Below are 24,398 nucleotides of genomic sequence, written 5' to 3'. Positions count from 1 at the left end.
TGTGATAAATAATTTAATCGCAAACAGGATTCCAATTAGAATTTATAATTTATTAAAGGAACAAAGGCAAGCAAACAGCGCTGGGTGTGCCGGGGGTCTCTGCCCAACCAAGACACACACCTTACAGACCCCATTTTTGGTTTATATCTCCTATACTAATACATATTCATAACTGCCTCTAAAGTGGTTGGCCCTTGCCAAAAATGGGTGTATCCCCCCCTTACAGGTCACTATGCAGATAACAACGGGACCGGTTTAAGTTGGTATTCTAGAATGTTCGCCAGGTGGCTCCTGGCAAAACACAGACACGACAGACACACCGTCTCGTCTGCGATAGACACACCGTCTCGTCTGCGGCCATACAGACAAAACAATCAAAGGTCACACTTCACCCTGTGGCCCTAACACTGTTCCACACTGACACGAATCAGTTCAGCACATTTCACACAAGGAACAGGCAGGGAGGAAGAAGAGCTGTCAGGAAAGGCGAGGAGATGCCCCAGTGGGAGCAAGGGGAGGAAAGAGGTTGGGTGTCCACAGCCTGCAGGTCTTTGTCCCCTTGGCTGTGGCTGTTGTCTTTGCTACCAAGGCCTGAAAGGAGACACCTTAATCTCAGGGAACCGGGGCCTCACTGCTTCCTCGCACCCCCCAGGGAGGCCGGGAGGTGTGGTGCCGTTGTCCTTCACTCGGCATTGCCTACCCCACACCTCACTGCCCCGGGAGGAGCCCTGAGCCAGTGTGAGGGACAGGATCCCCCTTCCCAGGGCTGGCCGCTTGGCGGGATAAAATACATCAAGGCTTTACTCAGCATCAGCTCCACCTGCACAGTGCCTTTGCCTCCCTGTAATCACAGCCTCCAGTTGCCTGCTCGAACAAATCCATGGGGAGGCTTGGTCTGTCATGGCCCTCAGTGGGGACAATTAATGCTCCAAGACACTTTGGCGTTTGCTTCGGACTTGAATTCCTGCACAGGCTGTTCAAGCTCCTCTCAGTATCTGGCATTCCTGGGCTCAGCAGCAAATGCCCCATGGGGCTCGTTAAAGTGCAGAAAGCCCTAAGGAGCCACAGCTCTGCCATGATTTTCTTCAGGGCTTCTAGCCTGGTACAGCTCAGTGGAGAGGTCTCAGGAGTCTACTTAAAGTGGAAGGTTTTAAGAAGCACTTAATAAAGAGGTAATTTTTCATTTGGAAAGGGCTTTTCATTAGTCTTTTTATTTTTCCAGAGCAAATGCTTGCAGCTTTCTCCAACTGATACTGAACCAGAGGGTCTCCTAAGGAGGACCGGAGAGGTAGCAACTGCCATCTCCTCGAGGTCCCCCACTGTATGGACAACTTGCCCCCCCACCTCCTCCTCCCCACCGTTTCTCTTGGGGCTGCCTGGGACTTGCATTCTTTTCCTACATCAGACTTGTGCGCAGAGTCTGCAGCTGAATGTTCACAGCTCCTTTGCACCAATTCCTGCCCGATTCCCCCGGAGACTTGGCTGTAAATAGACAAGGGATTCTTATTAAATTTGAACAGCCAGAAGGACAAAATGATACCAATTAATTAAAGAAACCCAATGCATTCCTCCACTATATGCCAAGTCCAAGCCTCCAATAAGCTCCACCTTCCTCAAACCATCAACATAAAAGAAATATGTTGGAGAGATTGATAGAAAATTCTAAATATACGCACAGTTAGTGAGTTGGCTAAAGAGACAGTGTGGCAGATTAAGTAAACTGTGCCTTATTCTTGGCCAAATTTCCATCCCAGAGCCTTGTCACCAACTCATGTCTCTAGTGATGTCCCTGCCCATGTGACATTATGTGCTTGTTAAACAAAACTTTTCTTCTCCAGCAAACTCTAGCAAAACTCTTCCTTGGAGACAGTCTCTCCTCAAAGTCCCCTTGCAACCATATGTTGAATTGAGATGCAAGAATAAACTCATTACAGTTCCTTCACGTTAACGAGCTCCCAGGAGAAAGTCACGCAGTGTGGAGGGCCCTGGCGGGAATAAAGAGCGTTGGAGGTTCAGCAGGGTCTGCTGAGGGCTGTGGGTGACGAAGCTGCTTCAGGAAATTGAAGCGTGCCTCCCTGGGGGCTGACTGGAGCAGAAAACCAGAGGCAGTGATTTCAGGGTGACAAAGAAAGGAGGCAGAGACATCCTGTGTGCTGTAGCCCCCTGGATGTGCCCTGCCAAGCCAAGGGGCCCAGTGCTAATCCCCAGCTCATTGCAATGGGGATGCTTTTGGCCATCACCACATGAGCTTTCCCTCTGCTCACCACCAGGGCCCATACACGCTGAGTGCCTTCCACACTCTTGCCCCTCAGACTCGGCACGACGCAGCTCCCCCTAAGCCTTTGCCTGGACCCTAACCCTAATCCCTCACCTGCAGCTCTCATCTGTAGCCCTTCCCTGAACACTAACGCCAAAGCTGAAACCCTCACCACATGCCTCACGCCTAAAGCTGTTAGAGCGGGTCAAGAGATGGATCACCAACAATCATTGGAGGGCCGGAAGACCTCTCCTAGGAAGAAAAGCTGAGAGAGTTGAAGTTGTTAAATGTGGAAACAAAAAAGCTCCAAGGAGACGTTCTTTCAGCCTTTCAATGCATGAGGGAGGCTTATAAGAGAGAGAGAGAGAGATATTTTACCAGGGCCAGTAATGACAGGACAAGGGGCAATGGCTTTACACTGAAAGAGGGCAGATTTAGACTGGACATAAGGGAAGAAATTTTTCACTAATGAGGGTGGTGAGACACTGGAAAAGGTTGCCCAGAAAAGTTGTGGATTCCCCATCGTTGGCGGTGTTCAGGGTCAGGTAGGGCGGGGCTTTCAGCATCCTGATCGCAGATGTCCCTAAAAAACAGGGATTGGACTAGATGACCTTTCAAGGTCCCTTCAAACCAAAACCATTCTGGGATACTATGAGGGCAGATGTGGCCACACCAGTGCTGAGTTGAGGGGGACAATAACTCCCCTTCTTTGGATGGTCACAGTCCTACTAACACCACCCCATATGCAACTGGCCTTAATGGTGCTGAGCCTTTGCCAGAGGCTCATATGGCATCCCTCAAAGTGCCCAGGCCCCTCTCCTCAGACTCACTCCTCACCTGGTCCTCTCCTACTTTGCCCTTTGTCCTAGAAAAAATTGAGGAGGTTTCTGTTGGCCACGTCCCCAGGTGTCTCAAGGTCCCTGTGCACTGAAGCTCCAGAACATCAGCATTTAAATTGCATGTGCAGATGGCTCATGCTGAGTCATGGTTCCTCTAACAAGACACCTTGAGTAGGTGTAGGACAGCAGAGGTAAGAAAAGGGGTTACTAGTGTCATGGACGTCATGAGGAAGGTGGAAAGTGCCACTGTCACCATCTCAGAAACACCAAGGGAATGGCCAACAAGGAAACGGTCAAAAAGAGTTGGCTCTTTGTATGGGAGGAGATGAGGATGATCCAAGAGAAGAACTTGAGAGTGGAAGAAGAGTGGAAAAGGGAACGAAACATTAATAGAATCATAGAATTGGCTTGGTTGGGAGGGACCTTTCAGATCACCTAGTCCAACCATCAACCTACCTCTGACAAAAGCCATCACTACACCATATCTCTAAGCACTATGTCTGCCCGTCTTATATTATTGTTCCGTGGCCTTGCCTTGTGACGAATAGCAGATATGGGAACGAGATAGTACTACGGAACAGACAACCTGCCTACTTGCTTACTACGAAACAGATAAGCGGCCTACTCACTACCTGAGCCAACATTTCATCAAATTTTGATGAAATTTTGTCCTTTGTGCGAACTTTGCTCATTACAACGTACCGAAACACACCTCCATCCCAGAGGCTACCCGCCCCCAAGGTGCAACCACTCCTCCTTGAGTACACCAATCATGAAGTATTTATGACTAAAGTCACTCAGACTCCACTTTGAAGATAAAATAAATACTATAAAAATAGCCCGAGAGAGGGGGGATATCGGGGAAGACACCATCGCGAACAAGTCAGGAGAATTCCATCACTAACTTCCGGGACCAGTCGACTGGCTGAGCCTTTCTTCCCCGCCATAGGGACGCCTTTGGGTAAGACTTAGATCATACCGAGTGTTTCCTCGGGGAACTTAGAAATCTCTCTAGAGAATCTCTCTCCTACATTTATAGCCAGGCTGTATTGTATATAACTTCATTGTGCCTTTTGTATATTTAACAATATCGTTATTTGCACATGCTTTGCAGACCGTGTATTTATCACCGTCAATCCTATATACCTGTTGTTTAAATAAACAGCACTGTCTCAGTAGCTGGTCGTTTTGGTTTCTCACTGAACGCGACCAAACACTCAAGAGTGGCCGTGCTAGTTCAGGAGCACGACTAGACTGAAGGTGCAGTCCACTATCAGTGTATCCAAACCGTAACATTTTAATACATATTAAACGCGATTGGACTGATAGTGCTGGATTGGGCATCACTCCGAATTTAAACCCAGCCGCACCTGGTCCCCCACCTCAGTGAGGAGTGTTAGAACGCAAGGGGGTTTATCTTCTGCCAAAACCGCTTTGCCCCTTTTCACGCAACAGGAGGGACCTTTCAGATCACCTAGTCCAGCCATCAACCTAACTCTGACAAAAACCATCACTAAACCATAGCTCTAAGCACTATGTCTGCCCATTTTTTAAATAGCTCCAGAGGTCGTGCGTCAACCACTTTCTGGGCAGCCTATTCCAATGCTTAATAACCGCTTCAGTGTAAAAAATTTTTCCAAATATCCTCAGCCTCCATTTCTCCAGGCTAAACAATCCCAGCTCCCTCAGCCACTCCTCATAAAATTTATCCTCGAAATCCCTCACCACCTCCTTTGCCCTTCTCTGGACCTGCTCCAGCACCTCAATGTCTTTTTTTGTGGTGAGGGGCCCAAAACTGGACACAGTACTCCAGGTGGGGCCTCACCAGTGCCGAGTACAGGGGGACAATCACTTCCCTACTCTTGCTCACCACACTGTTCCTGACACAGGCCAGGATGCTGTTGGCTGCCTTGGCCACCTGGGCACACTGCTGGCTCATATTCAGCCGGCAGTCAACCAACACCCCCAGGTCCTTTCCTGCAGGGCAGCTCTCCAGCCACTCCTCCCCAGGCTTGTAACGCTGCATGGGGTTGGTGTGACCCAAGTGCAGGACCCGGCACTTGGCCTTGTTGAACCTCACACCATTGGTCTTGGACCATCAATCCAGCTTCTCCAGATCCCTCTGCAATGTGTTCCTACCCTTAAGCAGATCGACACTCCCACACAACTTGGTGTCATCTGCGAACTTACTGAGGGTGCACTCGATCCCCTCGTCCAGATCATTGATAAAGATCTTAAAGTGAACTGGCCCCAATACCGAGCCCTGGGGAACAAGCATCAGGGTGACCATCTGCACACAAACATTAACAGCTGACCAAATGGAGCTTGAGTCCAGGGACAGCTGGAGAAACGCTGGGATTTGGCCAACAGAAACATCTTGAAGTCTTTCAAGGAGAAGTGTCCAGTCCTGCATCCCGGGGAAGAATAACCCCAATGCAGCAGGACAGGCTGGGACCTGATGTGCTGAGCAGTGACCCTGCGGAGACGGGGCTGGGCACCCTGAGGGACGCCTCATGAGCCAGTGGTGCACGCTCACTATGAACAAGGCCGGCTGCCTACGGGGCTGCAGGAGGAGGAGCGTGTGCCCCCCAGGCAACTTGAGTCACCTTCCCCTTTGACTCAGCACTGCTGTGGCCCAACGCACACAGCTGTGTCCCAATGTGCGGCTCCCCATTTTGGAGAAGTGGAGAGGACCTGGAGAGTGTCCAGAGGAGGTCTGCCAAGATGGCCTTTAGGGCCCAGTGCACGTGTGCTTGGTGGAGAGGCTGAGGGACCTGGGCTTCTCTGGCCCAGTGGCAGGGAGGCTCTGGGCACTATTGGAATGGCCTGAAACTGGTTGAAAGGTTGTTTGTGAGATGATGGATCTTTTCTTTGGCGGAAAACAGCAGGAGAAAGAAATAATGCAACAAAGGGCAGCTTGGGAGGTGGAGACTGGACACCAGGAGAAAGAAATGCCACTGCAAGGGCAGCGCTGTGCTGCAACAGATCACCCAGAGGGAGTCGGGATCAGCCCAAGGTGTTGTGTTTCAGGACCAGCCAAGGACGATGGAGAGAGATGAGTAAAGGCAGTGAGATGCTGAGGGGAGAGCAAGACGGGAAGCAGGGGGGATGTCTGCAGCCTGCAGGGGAAGAGGAGCAGATGTGGGACACCATAGCACAGCCTGTGGTGGAGATGATCAAGGGAGTTGGCAAGGCTGAAAGCCCCCAACAGTGCTTATGTCTTTCTCCTCTTGGCTGTGGCTGTTGTCTGTGCCACCAAGGCTACCAGAAGACACCTTATCCTTACAGCAATAGGGCCTTAGCGCCTCCTCTTCCCCACCCGGGAGCCGTCATTCTGTCTTTCTGCCCTTGGCATTGCACGTCCTCCCATCACAATGCCCCAGGAAGAGCCCTGAGCTGTGCTTGTTGGGCAGGATCTCCCTTCCCAGGGGCTGGAGGCCAGGGCTTGGCCCTTTGCCTTCCTCTCACACATTCAGCATTAGCCAGCATCAGAGACACCTCTCCATTGCCTTTGCCTACCTGCCCTCACTGCCTCCAGTTTTCCCTCGAACGAGCCCCCAGGAGCCTTTGGCACTAATGGCCCTCAGTGGGACCCATTAACGCTCCAAGAAACTTTGGAGTTTGCATCTGACGTTGACTTCTGGAGAGGTTTCATCAGCTTCCCCTGTGTCTGAGCTTCATGGGCTCAGCACCAAAACCACCAGAGAGGTCAATAAAATGCCTCGGGCTGGTCCTGCTCAGTACAGAAATGGGGGTTGGCCGGGCGGCAGGAATCCGTGTTCGCTGCTCGGGATGGGCATCGGGGGGTAAGCAATTGTACTGCATCACTCCTGGTTTCCTATATTCTTTTACAATGATTTTTATTTTCTTTCCCGTTACTGGTCTATCAAACTGTCTGTATCTCAGCCCATGAGATTTTTATTCCTTTTTCTCCCTCTTATCCCTATCCCTCTGCAGTGAGTGTGGGGGGAGTGAGTCAAGAGCTGCGTGGTCTTTCCCCCCCCGACAAGGCTGAGGAGTAAGCTGGCTCTGCTCACGTCACTGCAGCTTTAGGACAACCAGGAGCTTCCTTGAGGTTTTCCTGCAGGAAAATGCTGAGCAGCTCCTCTGCGTTACAAGTGGATTACAGATGAGGTAACTAGTGAATGGCAGAAGCTGTAACCCCTTTCCCCAATCCCCGCTGCTGTGGAGCAGGGATGACTCCTTGGGAGCCCACAAGCAGAGCTCTGCTCCTCATGGCACACTTGGCCAGCAACAATGAGAGCTCCAACAAGGGCAATGCAGAAAGCTCCTGGAAAAAAGGACACAGGCAAATTGTGTTTCCGGGGCTTGGGTTTGGAAGGGCAGGCAATGGGAAGAGATTTGCTCAGGGCTGTCCTGACTTGTGAGTGTGCTTTCCTCCTTTGGCAGTACCTCGGGAACAAAGGGATCCGATGTCCAACGGCAGCTCCATCACCCACTTCCTCCTCCTGGCATTCGCAGACACACGGGAGCTGCAGCTCTTGCACTTCTGGCTCTTCCTGGGCATCTGCCTGGCTGCCCTCCTGGGCAATGGCCTCATCATCACTGCCGTAGCCTGTGACCACCGCCTCCACACCCCCATGTACTTCTTCCTCCTCAACCTCGCCCTCCTCGACCTGGGCTGCATCTCCACCACTCTGCCCAAAGCCATGGCCAACTCCCTCTGGGACACCAGGGCCATCTCCTTCTCGGGATGTGTTGCACAGGTCTTCCTGTTTGTCACCTTGATGACAGCAGAGTTTTATCTTCTGACAGTCATGGCCTACGACCGCTACGTTGCCATCTGCAAACCCCTGCACTATGGGTCCCTCCTGGGCAGCAGAGCTTGTGTCCACATGGCAGCAGCTGCCTGGGGCAGTGGCTTTCTTACTGCTCTGCTGCACACTGCCAATACATTTTCAACATCTCTCTGCCAAGGAAATGCTGTGGACCAGTTCTTCTGTGAAATCCCCCAGATCCTCAAGCTCTCCTGCTCAGACTCAGACTACCTCAGGGAAGTTGGGCTTCTTTCTTTTAGTACCTTTTTTGCCTTTGCGTGTTTTGTTTTCATTGTGGTGTCCTATGTGTTGATCTTCAGGGCTGTGCTGAGGATGCCCTCACAGCAGGGAAGACAGAAAGCCTTTTCCACGTGCCTCCCTCACCTGGCTGTGGTTTCCGTCTTTATCACCACTGGGGTGTTTTCCTACCTGAAGCCCCCCTCTGTCTCCTCTTCATTCCTGAATCTAGTGGTGTCATTTCTGTACTCGGTGGTGCCTCCAGCAGTGAACCCCCTCATCTACAGCATGAGGAACCAGGAGATCAAGGATGCCCTGAGGAAACTGATTGGACATTTTTCAGCAGCCATAGACTGTGTACCTTCCTCTGCAAAGGATTCACAGCATCTGGTGTGACAAGCATTCACTATTCCTCCCCTCCTCCTTAACTTTTCACATCTCATCTGTGACACAAAGCATTTGTGTAAATGAAGAGTCAGTCTCTCTGTGTGTTTAAATAAAAAAAATGAACCAGCTAACACTTCTTTTCCTGAGACCCATCAGCAGCAGGGCTGAATAAACGGGAAATGAGAAGACCTTTCTGGCTGCAGCAGCCTGGGGCAGGCTGTCCCAGTGCCACTCTGTCCCTGGGGCGGCAGGAGCTGCCTGAGGGTCCCCAGGGCCAGGGCTCTTGTACTGGGCTGGGGAGAGGGGATGGCACAGAGGGGCTGCAGACCCCTCAGAATATCCTGGGGAGGAGGACACAGGGGCCCACTGACTGCCTTTGCCTTGTGCCCAAATGCCCCCCGTCTCTGGGGCTGACCCTCCTCTGCCCCCCAGCAGCTGCGGTGCCCTTCAGAGGGGCTGTGGCTGTGGAGTGAGTGCCCAGAGCTCTGCAGCACCCTGGGGCAGGCTCTGCTGTTGGGCCAGCGCAGACTGGGCTGGGATGGAGAGAGGGCAGGGGAGGTGGCAGAGCTTGGAGGGAGCTGGGCTGGGCTGGAAAGTGCCCAGGAGGAAAAATCCTCGGAGTACAGCTTGTACCCTGTGACCATGCGGGGGGAGGACTCACACCAGAGTGTTTGTGGTGCAGGGCCAGGGCTTGTGGAATTGGTGTCCGTCTCCAGGGTTTGGTAGTGGTGGGGCTGAAGGCATGGGCCTCTGTGAGAAGAGACCAGGGGCTGCTTCCGTGCCAGACAGAGCTGGTTCCAGACGGCTCCAAAAGAAACCCACCGCTGGCCAAAACTGAGCCCGTCAACGAGGATGGTGGAACCTCTGTGAGAGTGTATATAAGAAAGGACACAAGTGCTCGAGTGGGAGAGGAGTGAGGGAAAAACAGTGTGAGAAACAGCCCTGAAAACGCCAGGGTGAGTGAAGAAGGAGGGAGAGGAGGTGCTCCAGGTGCCAGAGCAGATGGTCTTCTGCAGCCTGTGGAGAATACCACAGTAGAGCAGGTATTTCCCTGCAGCCTAAGGAGAGGAGCACAGCGGAGGAGGTAATCCCTGCACTTGGTGGAGGACCCAACACTGGACAGGCTGGACATTTCCTGAAAGAATTTCAGCTTGAGGAGAGCCCATGCTGTAGCAGGTTTATCTCGAAAGACTGTAGCCAGTAAGAGGGACCCCATGGGAAATGTGGTAGAAGGAAGGAGCAGCTGAGAGGAATTGTTATGGACTGCCCAGGACCCCCATTCCCCATCGCCCTGCACTGCTCAGGGGGAAGGAGGGAGAGGAGCTGGGAAGGAAGCAGCAAAGTTCAGCAAGGGAAAAAAGGTGTGGGAGGAGGCTTTCCAGGTGATAAGGTCTTCCATCGGTCCTATGCTTCTTTGACCCTCAGCCTTTGCAGCTGCACATGCCTGGCCTGCCCACTTACCTTCACTCCTGTCCCCTTTGTAGGAGGCCCACACACATCTTGGCACGCCCAGCGTAACGTGGCCTCCACCAAAGCTGGAGCCCACCTGGCCTTGGAGGCAGGGAGGGGCCCGGTCCCCTCTGTCCGGGGCTGGGCACAGCTTTTCCCTGGGAACCTCCCTGAGGAGCACTCCTCCTCGGTGTCAGCCTGGGGCCCGGCAGGGGTGGCCCAGGGACAAGGGCTGCTGGGGCAGGGCTGAAGGAGCTCAGCTGGGACAGCGTTAGACTGAAGATCTAAAGGTGCCTGGTTCAGCCCTGGGATTCAGCAGTGATTTTTCTCCCTCTGCTTTTTGCAGAGCCTGTCTGCCGCCTTCCAGCCTGCCCCAGCCCTGCTTGCTCCTTCACCTCTTGCCAGAGCACTGTCCCTGCCCAGGACCTGCACATCTGTGGCTTAGAAGGAGCCTTCCTCCAGCCCCACAAGTCCCCAGCCTCCCCCTGGGCAGGACTCTCCACTCAGGGCTGCTGTGGGGTGGTCTCCAGCTGTGCCTCCTTCCCTGCTCCACAGGATCGGGATGTGTCCTCTGCGGGGTCTCTGCACGACCCAATTCCTCTCCTCTTTGTCATGCTCAAGGGTGCAGAGTCTGTTCCCCTCCTCAGGCGCCTCCTGCACCTTGTCTTCAGTTCCCAGAGCAGAGGCCACTGGACCCATAGTCCCAGGGAGAGGCACTCCCTGGAGCTGCGGCCTGAATGGCAGCATCCTTCCCCTGGGGGGGTGTTGCAGTGAGACCTCTGATGTGCCCGGGACAGCTGACAAAGCCACGCTGAGGATCACCCACCGGAGTGCATGGCCATCGGTATGGTTTAGTCACACGCTGTCCTGAGCAGAATTTCTTGTCCCCCTTTGCCCCCCTGCTCCAATGACTGGTAACACACCAATATGCTCCTCTCTGGGCATCAGCCCCATGGAGATGGAAATCTGCCCTTCACCCCACCTCCAGGGATGCTGCGGGGCAGAGGGGTGCAGGAGGAGGCCCGCTACATGGATGAGGGCGTGTGAGCTTTCTGCCCCCATGTTGCTTCATCGCACACCCTGGGGTGCCATCAGAGCCTGTGAGAACCTCACCCCAGGGAGGGCATGTCCCTCACCCTGTTGTATTTCTCCTCCTGTGCCGCTGCGCACAGATGTGGCACACAGGGGTGTTGCCCTTGCCCTGGGGGGCAGAGGAGGCTCAGGAGTGTTCTCCTCTCCGTTGGCCCTGGAGGGGGCCAGAGCGTGGGAGCAGCACCTGCAGCCAGAGCCTCCTTCTGCCCCATCGCTCTTCAGAGACGCTGGAGGGGCAGTGCTCTGCAGTGCAGCCCTGTGCCAGGATCAGGCCCCAGGGGAGAGGCACTGCGGACTTCCCCCATCTCAGGAGGGCTCAAGTGCTGTTTCCTGCAGAGGGTCCCTGGGCACCCAGGGGACAACGGGGCTGTGCCTGTGACAGACCCCTCATGGGAGGACAGTGTCTCCTGCTGGGAAGGCTCCAGAGGGTGTAGCTCAGTGGCAGAGCGCCCACTTTGCATGTGGGAGATCCTGGCTTCCATCCCCAGCATCTCCAAGGGGCTTCTTCCCTGAATGCCCAGCCTCAGGGAAAGGCTGGAGCTGGAGCCTCTGGTCCTCTGCAGGCACTGTGGGCCTGCCCTGCCCAGCCAGGGTCTGGCTGTGGGGTGAGGAGGGCTGTGTGCGCTGCCTCCTTGGAGCCCCCTCTCAGGAGAGAGAAGGGCAGCTGTGCTGGACCTGAGCTCAGCTCACTGCCCTGCACCACACACCCACCCGAGACATGCCCCTTCCCCACCGCCATGTCTTTGGGCTTCGGTTTCCTCCAACCACCCTCAGGGAGACACTAAAGCACCTGGGCAGGCAAGCACAGCTCTGGCTCAAAGGCTTTTAATAAGAACCGATATGGGGACTCCTGTGTAAAAACAGGGGAATCAAAATCGAGGAAACCCCTGGCAGTTTCTGCTGCCCGTGGGAAAAGGGAGAGGGTTCCCTGGTGCTCACGGCTCTCCCAGCTGCACAGACCTCTCCTCCCTCCTGGCTGCCCCCAGCTGCACTGCAGGGACGGGCTCTCCTGGCCCGGGGCTCAGGGACCGTTGTGCACTGAGCTCCGGTGTCGCAGCCTCTGTGTCCTCAGGGGGATGTGCCACAGACACCTCTTCAGCATCGTCATAGCCCGTGCTCTCTGGGGACAGGGACCAGCCATCCCCCTTAGCTCCGGGGGCACCAGCACCTCTCTGGGAGAGCAGGTTTGGCCCTGCAAGAAGCAAGGCAGGCCATTGCATGTTCACCCCATGGGGTGCCTCTCCTGGGCTGTACATCACCTTCCTCCCTTCTCCTCACCAGTCCCGAGACGTTCAGCTCCCTCTCCCACCCATGGTGCCCCCAAGGAAAAGCTCCTGGGGCAGGTTCCCCCACCCCAGCACAGTGGGCTCTCAGTGTGACAGCGATTCATCCAGCACCGGGGATGCCACCCCAGGAACCAGCAGCACTTTCTTTCCCTCTCACCTCCAGGGGTATCCGTGGGTCCAGATCCTTCCTCTGTCACCCTGGGCATTTCCCAGTCTTCCTGCCCAGGGGAAGGATCCTCCCCAGGGTCAGAAACCTCCCTGGCATCATCATAGCCATCAGCTGGGTCACCTCCAGGCAGGACAGGGACATCTGAAAGGAGAGGAGAGCTGGTGACAGTGAGAAGATGCGTTCTGCAGAGCAGAGGATGGGAGGATGCGCAGGGACGTGGGGCTCCGACATTGGTGTTTGCAGCCCCACAGGAGATCCTGCCCGATCTCCGAGCTCCGAGGGTGACGCTCAGTGACACTGCTGTCCATCACATTTCTGCAGGGAGGAGAGATCCACCCCTTCCTTCCCCCCATTACCTGGTGCTGGCCATGGACCATCCTCCTCCTCGCTGTCCCCGGGGTAGGGCTGCAGCTTGCTCAGGGACCCCTCTGAATAGGAGCCTGGAGAGAGGCCCAGCGGGTGTCAGGGGAGTGTGCTGTGCTGACCCAGCTTGTGCTCAGTGCTGCTGGGGACATGGGACCCACAGAGCCACGGCTGCACGGGGACGAGGGCTCAGGACTCACCCTGCTGCCCTGGGACAAAGCCCATCTCCAAGGGCCTGCCAGAGCTGCCCTGGGACAGCCCCTTCCCTCACCCCTCAGGTGTCCCCCAGTGTGCAGGGGCAGGCAGAGAGGGGCTGTCCCCAAATGGGACGCGCAGAGCAGGTGGGGAGAAAGCTTCTCTCCTGGGCCCAGGACATGGGTGCTCCCCACACAGATCCAACAGCCCCACAACCGCACGAACCATGGGTTAGGGGGCTGCAGGGGTCAACCCTGCGTGGCAGCCAGGGGAAAGAGCACTGTAGATGTGTCCTCAACGAGGGACGCACACCAACCTGAGCCGCTGAACCTTGCCTGCTTCTGCCATGCTGGGCTGGAACCGATCTCCTCGTACACGGCCTCAGGGAAGGGCTCCTGAGCTCTCTCAGAGCCTGTGGACAGAGGCAGGGCTGGCCCAGGGATGGTCAGAGAGGGGATGGGATCCCGCAGAGAGCACACACTCTCGTCCCCCCAGCTCTGCCTCTCCCACTCACTGACACCCCACGGCACCCCTGGCCTTGCCAGCAGGCATCTTCCCCTGGGAGGGGACCCACCTCTGCGCCCAGCCCTGGCGCTTCGCACTTGCCCGGCCAGGAGGGCCAGGAGCAGGCAGAGAAGGGCTCCCAGGATGATGCACATGATGACGGGCAATGAGACTCTCCCGCTGCCGGTCAGATGGCCCCGCGTGGGATCTGCATGGCAGGAACACAGAAAGGGCAGCACCAGGCCTGGGAGAGGTGAGGGGCCGGCACACCCCAGTCCTGACCCCCATTACGTACCGGGTTTCAGGGGACGAGGGATGGGGAAGCTCCCACCTGAGTGGGTGAATGACAGCCCTCCCCAGCCTCCCGCCCCACCGCTACCCCGCTGCCTCCTCCTGGGAGTTTCACAGCCCAGCAAGGAGCCCCTTCCCCCCGGCTGTGGGTCACAGCCTGGCCCCAAGAAGACCCAGCGCTGGTGGGGAGGACGGGTTACCTGCTGGAGGGGTTGGTGCTGCCGTCCTGGGTGCATCTGCAGAGGAGGAGAAGGAGAGCTGGGCTGAGAGGGTGGGGGTGCAGGTACCAGGGAGCCTCCTCTCTGACACAGCGTGTGTGTGTGTGTGTGTGCGCACGTGTGCATGTGCAGACATCCCTGCCACATCCCACCCAAATCGCCCCTCCTGCACGACTGGTGAGCATGGCCAGGAAGGAGCGCAGGGCCCAGAGCAGGGACAGAGCCGGCAGCCCGGGAGATGCCCCTGGGGGCTGCAGGGCCCTGCGGGCAGAAGCTGGAGGACACCCAGCCCCACAGAAGCTGCTGCCCACTCGGCAAAAGGCTCTCCTGCTCTGCAGGGATGGCCTTGCTCTCAGGAGCTCTGGAGCCATGATGGCAGCCAATGGAGGAAATTGTGAGGTGTCCCTGCCCTTTGAGGTGTTGCAGCCCTGCCGCTCACCTGAGCAGTTCACGGCCGCGTCCTCCTTATGGCGGCAGGCACCGCTGTCCCCAGGCCGGGCCCAGCAGTCCTGCAGAGATGGCTCTGTCCCCCGGCACTCCACCTGCTCCAGCCAGATGGGGCCGCTCCCCTCCCCAAATGCAGCCTCAGCCAGGGCAGACACCGCAGGGCCACAGCCCAGCTGCCTGCATGCCACCTCGGCATCCCGCATGTCCCAAGAGTCATCACACACCGTCCCCCAGGAGCCACGGTGCCACACCTCCACTCGGCCAGAGCACCCCTTCTCCCCTCCCACGGCACGAATCTTCTCCCTGTCTGGAGAAGGCAGAGAGCTCCCAGGGCCGCGGGACAGCAGGCAGAGCCCTGCCAGGCGAGAGGGGCATGCAGAGGAGCAGCTACCTGTGCAGCTCGGGGTGCTGGGGCACGCAGCCATTGGGGCCGGGGGCGTTTCTGGCTGACCCCCTGCAGAGGGAAACGCTGTGGTGAAGGGGCTGCTGCAGGGGGGCGTGCAGCAGAGAGCGGGGCTCAGCTCAGCTCGTGCCACCCACCCATGGCAGCAGCTGAACCCCGGTCCTTCGGGGGACACACACTCGGCAATGTGGGGGACCCTGACTGCTCAGCCCCAAAGGGACCCTGGGTCACAGAGCAGCAGGAGGGTGTCCATGGAAGGGACACTCCTCAGAGCCCTGGCTGTTCCCTTCTGGGACCTTGCCTCAAGAAACCTCTGCCTCAACCAGGCGAAGCTGGGAGCCCGGCTGGCAACCGCTGGTGAATGTGTGGGGCTCCGGGAGAGGAAGTCCCATTTTTGGTACCAGCAGCAGCAGCGTCTGCCTTGGAAACGAAAGGCCCCCGCAGGCCCCGGAATTTGACCATGCCCAGCCAGGAGCAGGAACGCAGGGGATGCTGGTGCCCGGCTAGCTCAGAATTACCCTTGCAGGTGATGTGGGTCTCCTCTCGCAGGTCGTCGCATGACTGCGGGTGCCAGGGAGCGGAGGGACACTGCCAGAAGGAGCTGTTTCTCTCCCCACACTCCACACGATCCAGCCAGGCCGTGCCAGACAGCCTGCCGTAGGGCCGTTGTGTTTCCAGGGACCCTCTGTCCCCGCAGCCCAGCTCCTTGCATGCCAGCGACACAGTTTCAGGAGTCATGGAGTTGGAGCAAACGCTCCCCCACGTCCCATTGTAGAAAACCTGCAGGCGCCCGGAGCAGTTGGTGCCGTTCTCCAGCCTCAGGGCCATGAACTCTGGGAGGAAAGGCAGCGAGGGGGAACAGGCTGGGCTGGGGCTGGGGGAGCAGGGACACCCCTGCACCCGCCAGGCCCTCAGACAGGCAAAGGCACGTCCAGCAAGTCCCCCTTGCACCCACGGACAGAGAAATGTCCCTGATGGACAGACACCCCTGCCCTCCCTGCGGACCGTCAGGGACAGCAGAGCTCTCCAGGGACCCCCGGTGGGACTGAGGGCACCTGTGCATGGGTGTCCCCATGGTGGCCTTTGTCAGGGGCTCAGAGCTGGCCAGGAACAGCCTCGGCCGTGTCCGGCTCTCCCCTCGTCCCGGCCTGCCTGGGCACTGGGCTCCCACCACAGTCCCCAGCACACACCTGAGCAGACGACTCCTGCGTCCTCTTTGTGCCCGCAGTCGTGCTGCCCCCAGGACCCTGCCGGGCAGTCCCAGAGAGCAGCTTCGGCCCCGGAGCAGTTCACGCTCTCCAGCCAGATCTGAGCAGAGCCTTCCCCGAAGCGAGCGGAGCCAACTGCCTCCAGCGCCCCTCCGCAGCCCAGCTGGCGGCAAACGACGGCAGCATCAGACAGGTCCCAGTCGTCATCGCAGACGCTCCCCCAGCTGCCCTGGTAGTAGATCTCCACTCTCCCAGCGCAGCGCCCAGGCCCGTTCACCAGCCGCACCTGACGGCTCCCTGTAGGAGGAGGAAACCCCGGCTGCCGTCAAGGGCCGGCTGCCCACCCAGCCCAGAGCCTGGGGGGGCCGTGCAGCGCCACTCACCCCAGCAGACGACCCCCACGTCTTCGGCAATCCCTGCTTCCAGCGCACTCTCAGGCAGGGAGGTGTTGCAGAGGGTCAGGTTGGCCTCGTGCCCTGCACACCGCACCCCGCGCAGCCCCACGGGACCCGTCCCTCTCTGAGCCTTTGGGGGGTTGTAGGCTGCCTCTGCCTCTCCGCACTGCAGCTGCCGGCACACCACGCTGGCCTCCTGCACGTCCCACTGCTCATCCAGGACTCTGCCCCACGTCCCGTGCTGGAAGATCTCCACTCGCCCGTCGCACGGGCTTCCTCCACCCACCAGCCGCAGGGATGCGAAGCGAGCTGGGCCTGGGGAGAGCAGCCATGCCCCAGCCCTTGGCGGCATCGGGGAGCCCGGCAGCCTGCAGCACGTCTCCAGGCTCTGGCACCCTTGCAGGAGGGCCTTGGAGCTCGCCTGCCTGCTGCCAGCCCTCTGTGGGGAGCTTCTGAGCCAGAGCCTTGCACTGCCACAGGGTCCCCTGCTTTGGGAGCATTTAAGAGGAAAACAGAGTAACCGAGTGTTTTCCTGCACTCACCTGAGCATATGACAGCAGCGTCGTTCTCATGGGAGCACGGCGAGGCCCCCAGGGCAGTCACTGGGCACTCTCCCAGGTGGGCTTCAGTGCCGTCACAGTGGAAGGAGTCTATCCAGACAGGGCCGGTTCCTCTCCCAAAACGCCCTCCTTTAGGAATGGACTCAGCAAACCCACAGTTGAGGTGACGGCAGAGAACGCGGGCGTCCAAGAGATCCCAGCGGGAGGCACAGAGGGTGCCCCAGGTCCCCTACACATGGACCTCCACCCTCCCCTCACATGCCGTGCTGCCGTTCACCAGCCTGAACCCTGTGAACTCTGGACAGAGAAGGATGAGACAGGGCAGACTTGTGCTTTTCTCCCTTGGGTGGTGGAGTAGAGGGCAAATGGACACCCTGCCTTTCTCCTCCTTCTGCACCATTTTAGGGCTGCAGGCAAACATTCAAGGTCAGGTTTAATGGGGCTCTGAGCAACCTGATCTAGTTGAAGAGGTCCCTGCTGGTTGCAGGCAAGTTGGACTAGATGACATTGAAAGGTCCCTTCCAACCCAGACCATCCTATGGTTCTGTGATCACCCCTTCTGTCCTCACACCCAGCACAGCACAGTCCCGTCCCTGCTCCCCCATCATCGGCACACCCCTGGTGGTAACACCCTGCCCTGAGTCCTTACGTGTGCAGGTGACACCAGCAGCATTCGCGTGGGTGCAGGGCTGGTCCCTGGGGGACCCCGTGGGGCAGGAGCTGAGAAGGGATTCATTCCCCACACACTGCAGCTCTCTGTCCCACATGGGACCAGCCCCTTCTCCAAAGTGAGCTGCCCCGGGGACAGACAGGGCTGTGCCACACTGCAACTCTCTGCAGACCACGTCGGCAGCTTTGAGACCAAAGGCGGAGTCACAGACAGTTTTCCACTTGTTCCTATCATGGATCTCCACTCGTCCTGAGCAGGGATTGTCCCCTCCAACCAGCCGGACAAATCCTGGAGTAACCAAAGAACCCTGTGAGTTCCCACAGCCCTCTGGCAGTTACATACCCATGTCCCACCTGGCCTGCACAGTGGCCACAGGCAAAGAGACCCACGGCCCTCCCAGCAGCTCCCAATGGGTGCTGATGGCACAGATATACCAGGGACACCCTGCTCCTCTGCCCAAGGACAGGGCTTTTTCCCTTGGAGCGGCCCCTTTGCTTTGGTTGAGGGACTTGTGTCTGCCAGGAGGCACAACCCAAAAGCCACTGGCCACTCTGCACCCTTCTCTGGGGCTGTGGGTGGCCGCGTGAGCAGCTCTCGGTGCCTCTGGCACAGGGGAACCTGGCCCTCAGCAATGCCAGACAGGTCCTGGCTGAATTGGAGAAGAAAGATGAGGACCAACAAAAAATGCGGGGCATTGAGGGGGATTCATCTCCCAGCCCCAGGCACCAACTGAGGGTGGGATGAACCATCTTGGGGCCCAGTGGTGGGTGAACCCCACTGGTCTTTCCTCAGGGACCAGGGACACCAGTAATGACAGTCCCAGCTTGGCAGTGTGACCAGCAACACAGGACCCTGCCCTGGCAGCCGTTCATTGCTCCCTGAGGGCACAGCCAGGTCCCTTCTCCTGTCCCAGTCCCAAAGGTGGGGAAGAGATTGGCTCCTTACCTGAGCATGTCACTCCAGCATCCTCAGAATGATAACAGTTGCTTTGGCCCCATCCATTGTGTCTACAGTCAGACAGGGCCGACTCTGTGCCGTGACAATTAACATCATCCATCCAAATGGGGCCGGATCCTGCCCCAAAGTATGCTTCAGCATGAGCTTTGACAGCGGACCCACAGCCCAGCTGCTTACAAACCACTGCAGCATCATTCGTGTCCCAGGAGTCATCACACACGGTCCCCCACTGGCCCTGGTGTTTCACCTCCACTCTCCCAGCACAGCGTCCGCCGCCATTCTCCAGCCTCACCTCCGCAGCCCCTTCAACCACCGAGATGGGACTGGTCAGGAGAGCGCCGAGTCCCAGAGTGCACGTCTGGGGTCCCCCCTGCCTGTCACAGGCACCAGGATGGGAGCCCTCTCCCCTCCAGGCTCTCCCTGGGGATGTGTGGGCGTCCCCCCACTCCCCATGGGCTGTGCAGGCTGGGGGTGCTAACTGCAGACCCGCTGGGCCATTTTCTGTCCCACAGCCCTCAGCACCTCCTCCCACCTCAAAGGGCCCCTGCCCATGCCCACCCAAAACCTGTATCGCCAGGCCGTGCGCAGGGCACCTGCTCCTCCCCAGCCCAGCACCCCTTAACAGCATCATGGAGACACCCTCTCCCACCCAGATGGACACAGGCAAAGGCACAGGGTCCATAGACCTGAGCTCCTTCTGACCCTCATCTCAGCGGCACTTGGAAAGAAACCCTCTTCCCAAAGGGCTCTTGATGACCCCACTGGTACCCGATGGCCCTGGGCTGTGGGAAAAGGGAGCCAGCACTTACCTCTGCAGAGCTGCACCCAGAGGAGCAGCCACAGCACCCGAGGGGACAGGAGTCCCTCCATTCCCATCCTGAGCCTCCTGCCCTGCTGGCACAGCCCTGCTCTTCCCCACTCCCTGTCACAGCTCCTGGGGACTCACGGGGACGTCGATGATGGGAGGGTGATATATCTCTGCAGATGCCGACCCAGCTGCGGAAGGAGCCAATCGAAGCAGCAGCACCTTTTTAGACGTTATCGGGAGCTATCTCCCCTCCGACACAGCCCAGCCCGCCAATGAACTTCTCCAGCGCCGTTCATGACCATATATGAGGGACATATATGTCCCGCTGCCAGTGTCATGGTCGATGTGGTGGCGGATCATCATGGGACAAGCTGGGTGTGCAGGGGAATTGGGTCGGTCACCCCTTGCACCCTGCTGTGGTCCTGGAAGCACTGAGCATCTCCTGCACTGGGCTCATCCAAGAAGCCATGAGGCAAATGTCCAACTGCCCCCAAGCTGCGGTGACCATGGAGCGGGGACTGCACCAGGGTCTGTGTCAGGATGGGGAGGAAACAGCCCCTGCCCCTGACATGGACCTCACTGTGCTGGGAGCAGCAGCTGGGAGAGGTCTTCATCCAGGGCAAGGGCTCCATCCCAGGAGTGTTGGCTTGTCCGTCCATCCCTGCAGACCCCCACAGTGAGTCCCTCGCAGGAGCTGGAGCTGGATCATGTCCCTGCCCTGGCAGCAGACAGACAGCCCAGAGGCTCAGACGTGTCCCTGACTCTCAGTGTGTCACCCAGGGGCCGTTATTCCCTGCGGGCGGAGCGGGAGCTGGAGCCTGCAGGTGCACAAACCACAGCCCACGTGGCCTCGCCGCGCTCCCCCCGCTCCCCCCGCAGCGCCCGGGCAGGAAGTCTGTGGTTTCCTCCTGGCGCCATGCCCAGGCACATCCCTGGGGTGCCCCCGAGCCACCCCCACCCCGACTGCTCCAGCCAGGGCCGCAGGGGCTGCTCCTTCGGCCTCACAGACACGGGGACGGGCAGCTCCCAGCCCCCGTCATGCCCCTGTCATGCACATGGCCGCTCTGCACCGAGCCCCACGGGCACGGGGTGACATCGGTGACGTGACCTCACGTCCTTCCTACTGCCCAAGCTGTGTGTTCGTGGGTTATACTGACGGTGACCTCACACTCTCCTACTTCTGCTGCCGTGTGCTCATGAGTGGTACCGACAGTGACCTCACGTCCCTCCTGCTGCCACCACCGTGTGCTCAGGGGTTACAGTGACCATGACCTCACACCCTCCTGCTGCTGCTGCTGCATGCTCAGGAGTCCCGCTGTCACACATGTGTGCGTGTTGTGTACAGGCTTCTGATGACGACGGTTCTTCCAAAAAGCCATATTGGGGTGAGGTCCAAGTATTATTTTAATGGTATCAGATGCAGCCACACAAACCATATGCCTGCTCCTTGCCCAAAAGCTACACAGGCAGCGGTGAAATCACAAGAGCGACATTCACAAGCCACGTTCCTGCTCCTGGCCTATCAGGTATTCAGACACCAATGACCTCACAAACACCTCCATAAACTACTGCTTGGCTCCCAACCTGTCATCTACTCGGGCACCCTTGACACCACAACACCCTACACCCTCCATGTTCCTGCTCCTGCCCTACCAGGTACGCGGGCAGCAGTGACTTCACCAGCTCCTACACAACCCATGGGCCTCTTCCTGGCCTGTCAGCTGAGCAGTCACAGGTGACCTTGCAAACACCTACACAAGATGGGGGCTTAGTCCTGGCCTACCAGCTTCTCAGGCACCTGGGACCTCAAAATACCCAGCACAAGACACGTTTCTCCCGGGCTCCTCAGGCACCAGTGACATCGCAGAGACATCCACAAGCCAGGTGACGGCTCCTGGCCTGTCGTCTGCACAGGCACCAGTGACCTCACAGGCACCTACACACTTGCTCACCCCTCCTAGAAGGGGGCCGTAGCCCCTGGGCATGTTCCAGCGTGTCCGTGCCCCACCACCTTTCGGGCACCCCTCCGCCCTCTTGAATTCCCCCCAGCCCACCCTGTCAGGGCTTGTTCTGCAGCCTGGTAAAGTGGGGCACCCCCACCCGGCCTTTTCCTTCTGCTTCCGTTCACATTTAAACTCTAATTCTTCACTACACTAAATCTTATTGAAGAAGGGTTTATTCAATTCAAAACTATAGCTCCATTTCAAATTTATAGTTATGCAAACTTTAGAAACAAAAATTATTAATTTAATTTCTATATGTTTATTAATGTTTACCTATGTAGAAATCTATACACATATACATAAGTATATATATAAAAAGAATGTGTGTATTATTAAAAAAAACTAAATTCATTAGTAGAATTATACACTTCCTTTCATAGATATATACAATATATGATTATATTGTCTATAAATTTTCTATTTTTATATCCAAACGAGGCAGGCGGCCCATCCCAGGGGCTGCCTGAGAACACGCGGGTGTGACGGTGTCAAGAAATGGCCGTTAGCCAATCTCGGAGCTGTGTGATCTTTAACCAAATGGCAGCTCCCTGCCAGGGAATGGCGGCATCTCGGCATAAAATGGCGGACAAACCACAATGGCGGCCCCCGTGCATGGAGGGGAAGGGCCTTCTGGGTCCGATGCACTTCCGGGTCCATCCAGCCAGGGTGGCCGGTGCTGGCAGCCAATCAGAAGAGAGCAGAGGCCCAGTAGAGGAGAGGGGGCGGGACTTCCCCCGGAAGCTGGTGGGCGGGGCAGCTGTCAGGCCGAGTGGCCATCAAGAAGAAGGTGCAGGGCCCCAAACCTGAGGGCAAAGGCTCAGGGAGGCAGCGATGGGAACCAAAGGTGGTCAGTCACGCTGAGGGATGGAGGCGTGTGAGAGGGGGAGTGTTTATTCCAGCAAGGTCATCTGCGCGGGGACCTTGTTAATGGGGAAACGGGGAGAAAAAAGGGGAAAGCAGAAGGAGAGTGCACTGAGCCACAAACTTGAGAAAAGAACCATGGAGTCCATGGCAAGAAAGAGCTTTTGCTAGTCCCAGGAATTGGTGGGCCATCAAGAAAGTCCAGGTGGCACCTCCAGGAAGATCAAGTGGCCGTTTGAAATGAGAACGTTGTGAGTCAGAGGGAGCCTGGTCTGGGAGGGATGCGGGAATGAATAGAGCTGTGCAAAGCCCTGAGGGACATGCAGCGGAAGGGGGAGCAGGGAGGAACCAAGAGGGGGGAGGCAGAACACGGTGTAAAAGAGGTCAGTTGCATGTCAGACTGGATTGACCGGGAAAGGGATGGAGTTTTTAGGAAGAGAGAAGGGCCAGGGGCTGCTGGTGTGTTCGGAACCCACAGGGAAACGGCTGTGAAATGCTTCATAGGATTTGGGGTGTGTTCCTCTAAAGAAGTTGTCATGGTCAGTGGCCCAGCTGAAGTGCCTCTGTACCAACGCACGCAGCCTGGGGAACAAAGAGGAGGAGCTGAGCACCCTTGTGCAGCTGGAATCCTCACGGCTGGGGTTTGCTACAGGCCACCCGAGCAAGAGGAGCCTTTTGACGAAGCGTTCTTACTTCACCTTCAGGAAGCACCACACTCAGAGGCTGAGATCTACTGGGGGACTCCAGTCACCCTGGCAGCTGCTGGAAGAGCATCCCATGAAGCTGTGAGCAGTGCAGGAGACTCATGGAGTGTGTTGACGAAGGGATTGAGGGCAGCCCTGCAGAGACGGGCGTGAGGATGCTGGGGCTGGAGTAACTGAACATGAACTGGCAATGTGCGCTGGCAGCCCCGAACCATGCTGTGATTCTATGATTCGATGTCTCTATGACCTACACCCAAGGGAGCACATGCCAGTGGTGGTTACCCAGCAGATGTTACTCCAAACCTGAAGTGATCTCGGGAAACTGAGTTTCCCACAACAAGACACTCCTAGGAGTAGCTGCTGGCACTTGTGCTCCCTCAAATTCATCTCATCACACACATGAAATGTGTATTCCTAAGTCTGTGATGCAAGAACAAACTTCTGATGCAGTCATTTTGTGTCCCTCCATGGAGGGACAGAGCAGCTCTCTGAGCTGAGGTGAGTGGCTGCTGCTGCAGCTGTGAGGGGCTGGTTGGTGACGATTACCCTGGGGCAGGTTCCCCGGGGTGTCCAGGGACCGTGGCACAGAGCAGGTCCTGCTCTGCTGGTCCTTCCTGTCTCTCCAGAAGGCCTGGCTGTGTGAGAACACTGCTGTGTGCACCCAGCCTTCACACTCACACAGCTGAGCACTGCACTGGTGTTTTCCTCTCCCGAGCACTTTCCAGCTCAGCCCAGGTAAAGCCAAAGCTGCGTGTGTAAGCAAAGCAAAATAAAGCATTCATTCACGGCTTGATTTTCTGCTGCTGCCTTTATTTTGTTTCAAGTATGGAGGGAGTCTGGCTTCTCATGTACATCTCATCATTGGGATGCTAAAAATGTGAGCTTAGGAATAATATTATCACAAGCCTAAAATAAGAGGAAGAGAGAAAAAGAGAAACAGTGAAATAGAGAAAGAGAGACAAGAAAACAAGTAATATCGGAAGGAAAAAGGAAGGAACAAAAGAAAGAAAGAAAGAAAAGAAAAAGAAAGAAAAAGAAAGAAAGAAAAAGAAAGAAAGAAGGAAAGAAAGAAGGAAAGAAGGAAGGAAAGAAGGAAGGAAGGAAGGAAGGAAGGAAGGAAGGAAGGAAGGAAGGAAGGAAGGAAAGAAAGAAAGAAAGAAAGAAAGAAAGAAAGAAAGAAAGAAAGAAAGAAAGAAAGAAAGAAAGAAAGAAAGAAAGAAAGAAAGAAAGAAAGAAAGAAAGAAAGAAAGAAAGAAAGAAAAAAGGAAGGAAGGAAGGAAGGAAGGAAGGAAGAAAGAAAGAAAGAAAGAAAGAAAG

General features: G+C 56.8%; 1 protein-coding gene across 1 annotated transcript in view; it reads right to left on the bottom strand.

Moving 5' to 3' along the window:
• LOC128903428 (antigen WC1.1-like) overlaps positions 1–17,593 on the bottom strand; it is a 41,683-nt gene extending 24,090 nt beyond the window's left edge. The window contains 4 exon segments of the mRNA XM_054187439.1: positions 15,434–15,748; positions 16,106–16,420; positions 16,507–16,827; positions 17,061–17,593. Coding sequence (XP_054043414.1) covers positions 15,434–15,748; positions 16,106–16,420; positions 16,507–16,827; positions 17,061–17,499 — 1,390 coding nt within the window. The 5' untranslated portion in view covers positions 17,500–17,593.
• Between the last annotated feature and the right edge of the window lie 6,805 nt (positions 17,594–24,398).

This window comes from Rissa tridactyla, unplaced genomic scaffold (assembly GCF_028500815.1).
Source record: "Rissa tridactyla isolate bRisTri1 unplaced genomic scaffold, bRisTri1.patW.cur.20221130 scaffold_33, whole genome shotgun sequence".
NCBI lineage: Eukaryota > Metazoa > Chordata > Aves > Charadriiformes > Laridae > Rissa > Rissa tridactyla.
Note: the sequence above shows the minus strand (reverse complement) of the source record. Positions and strands in the feature narration are given on the sequence as shown.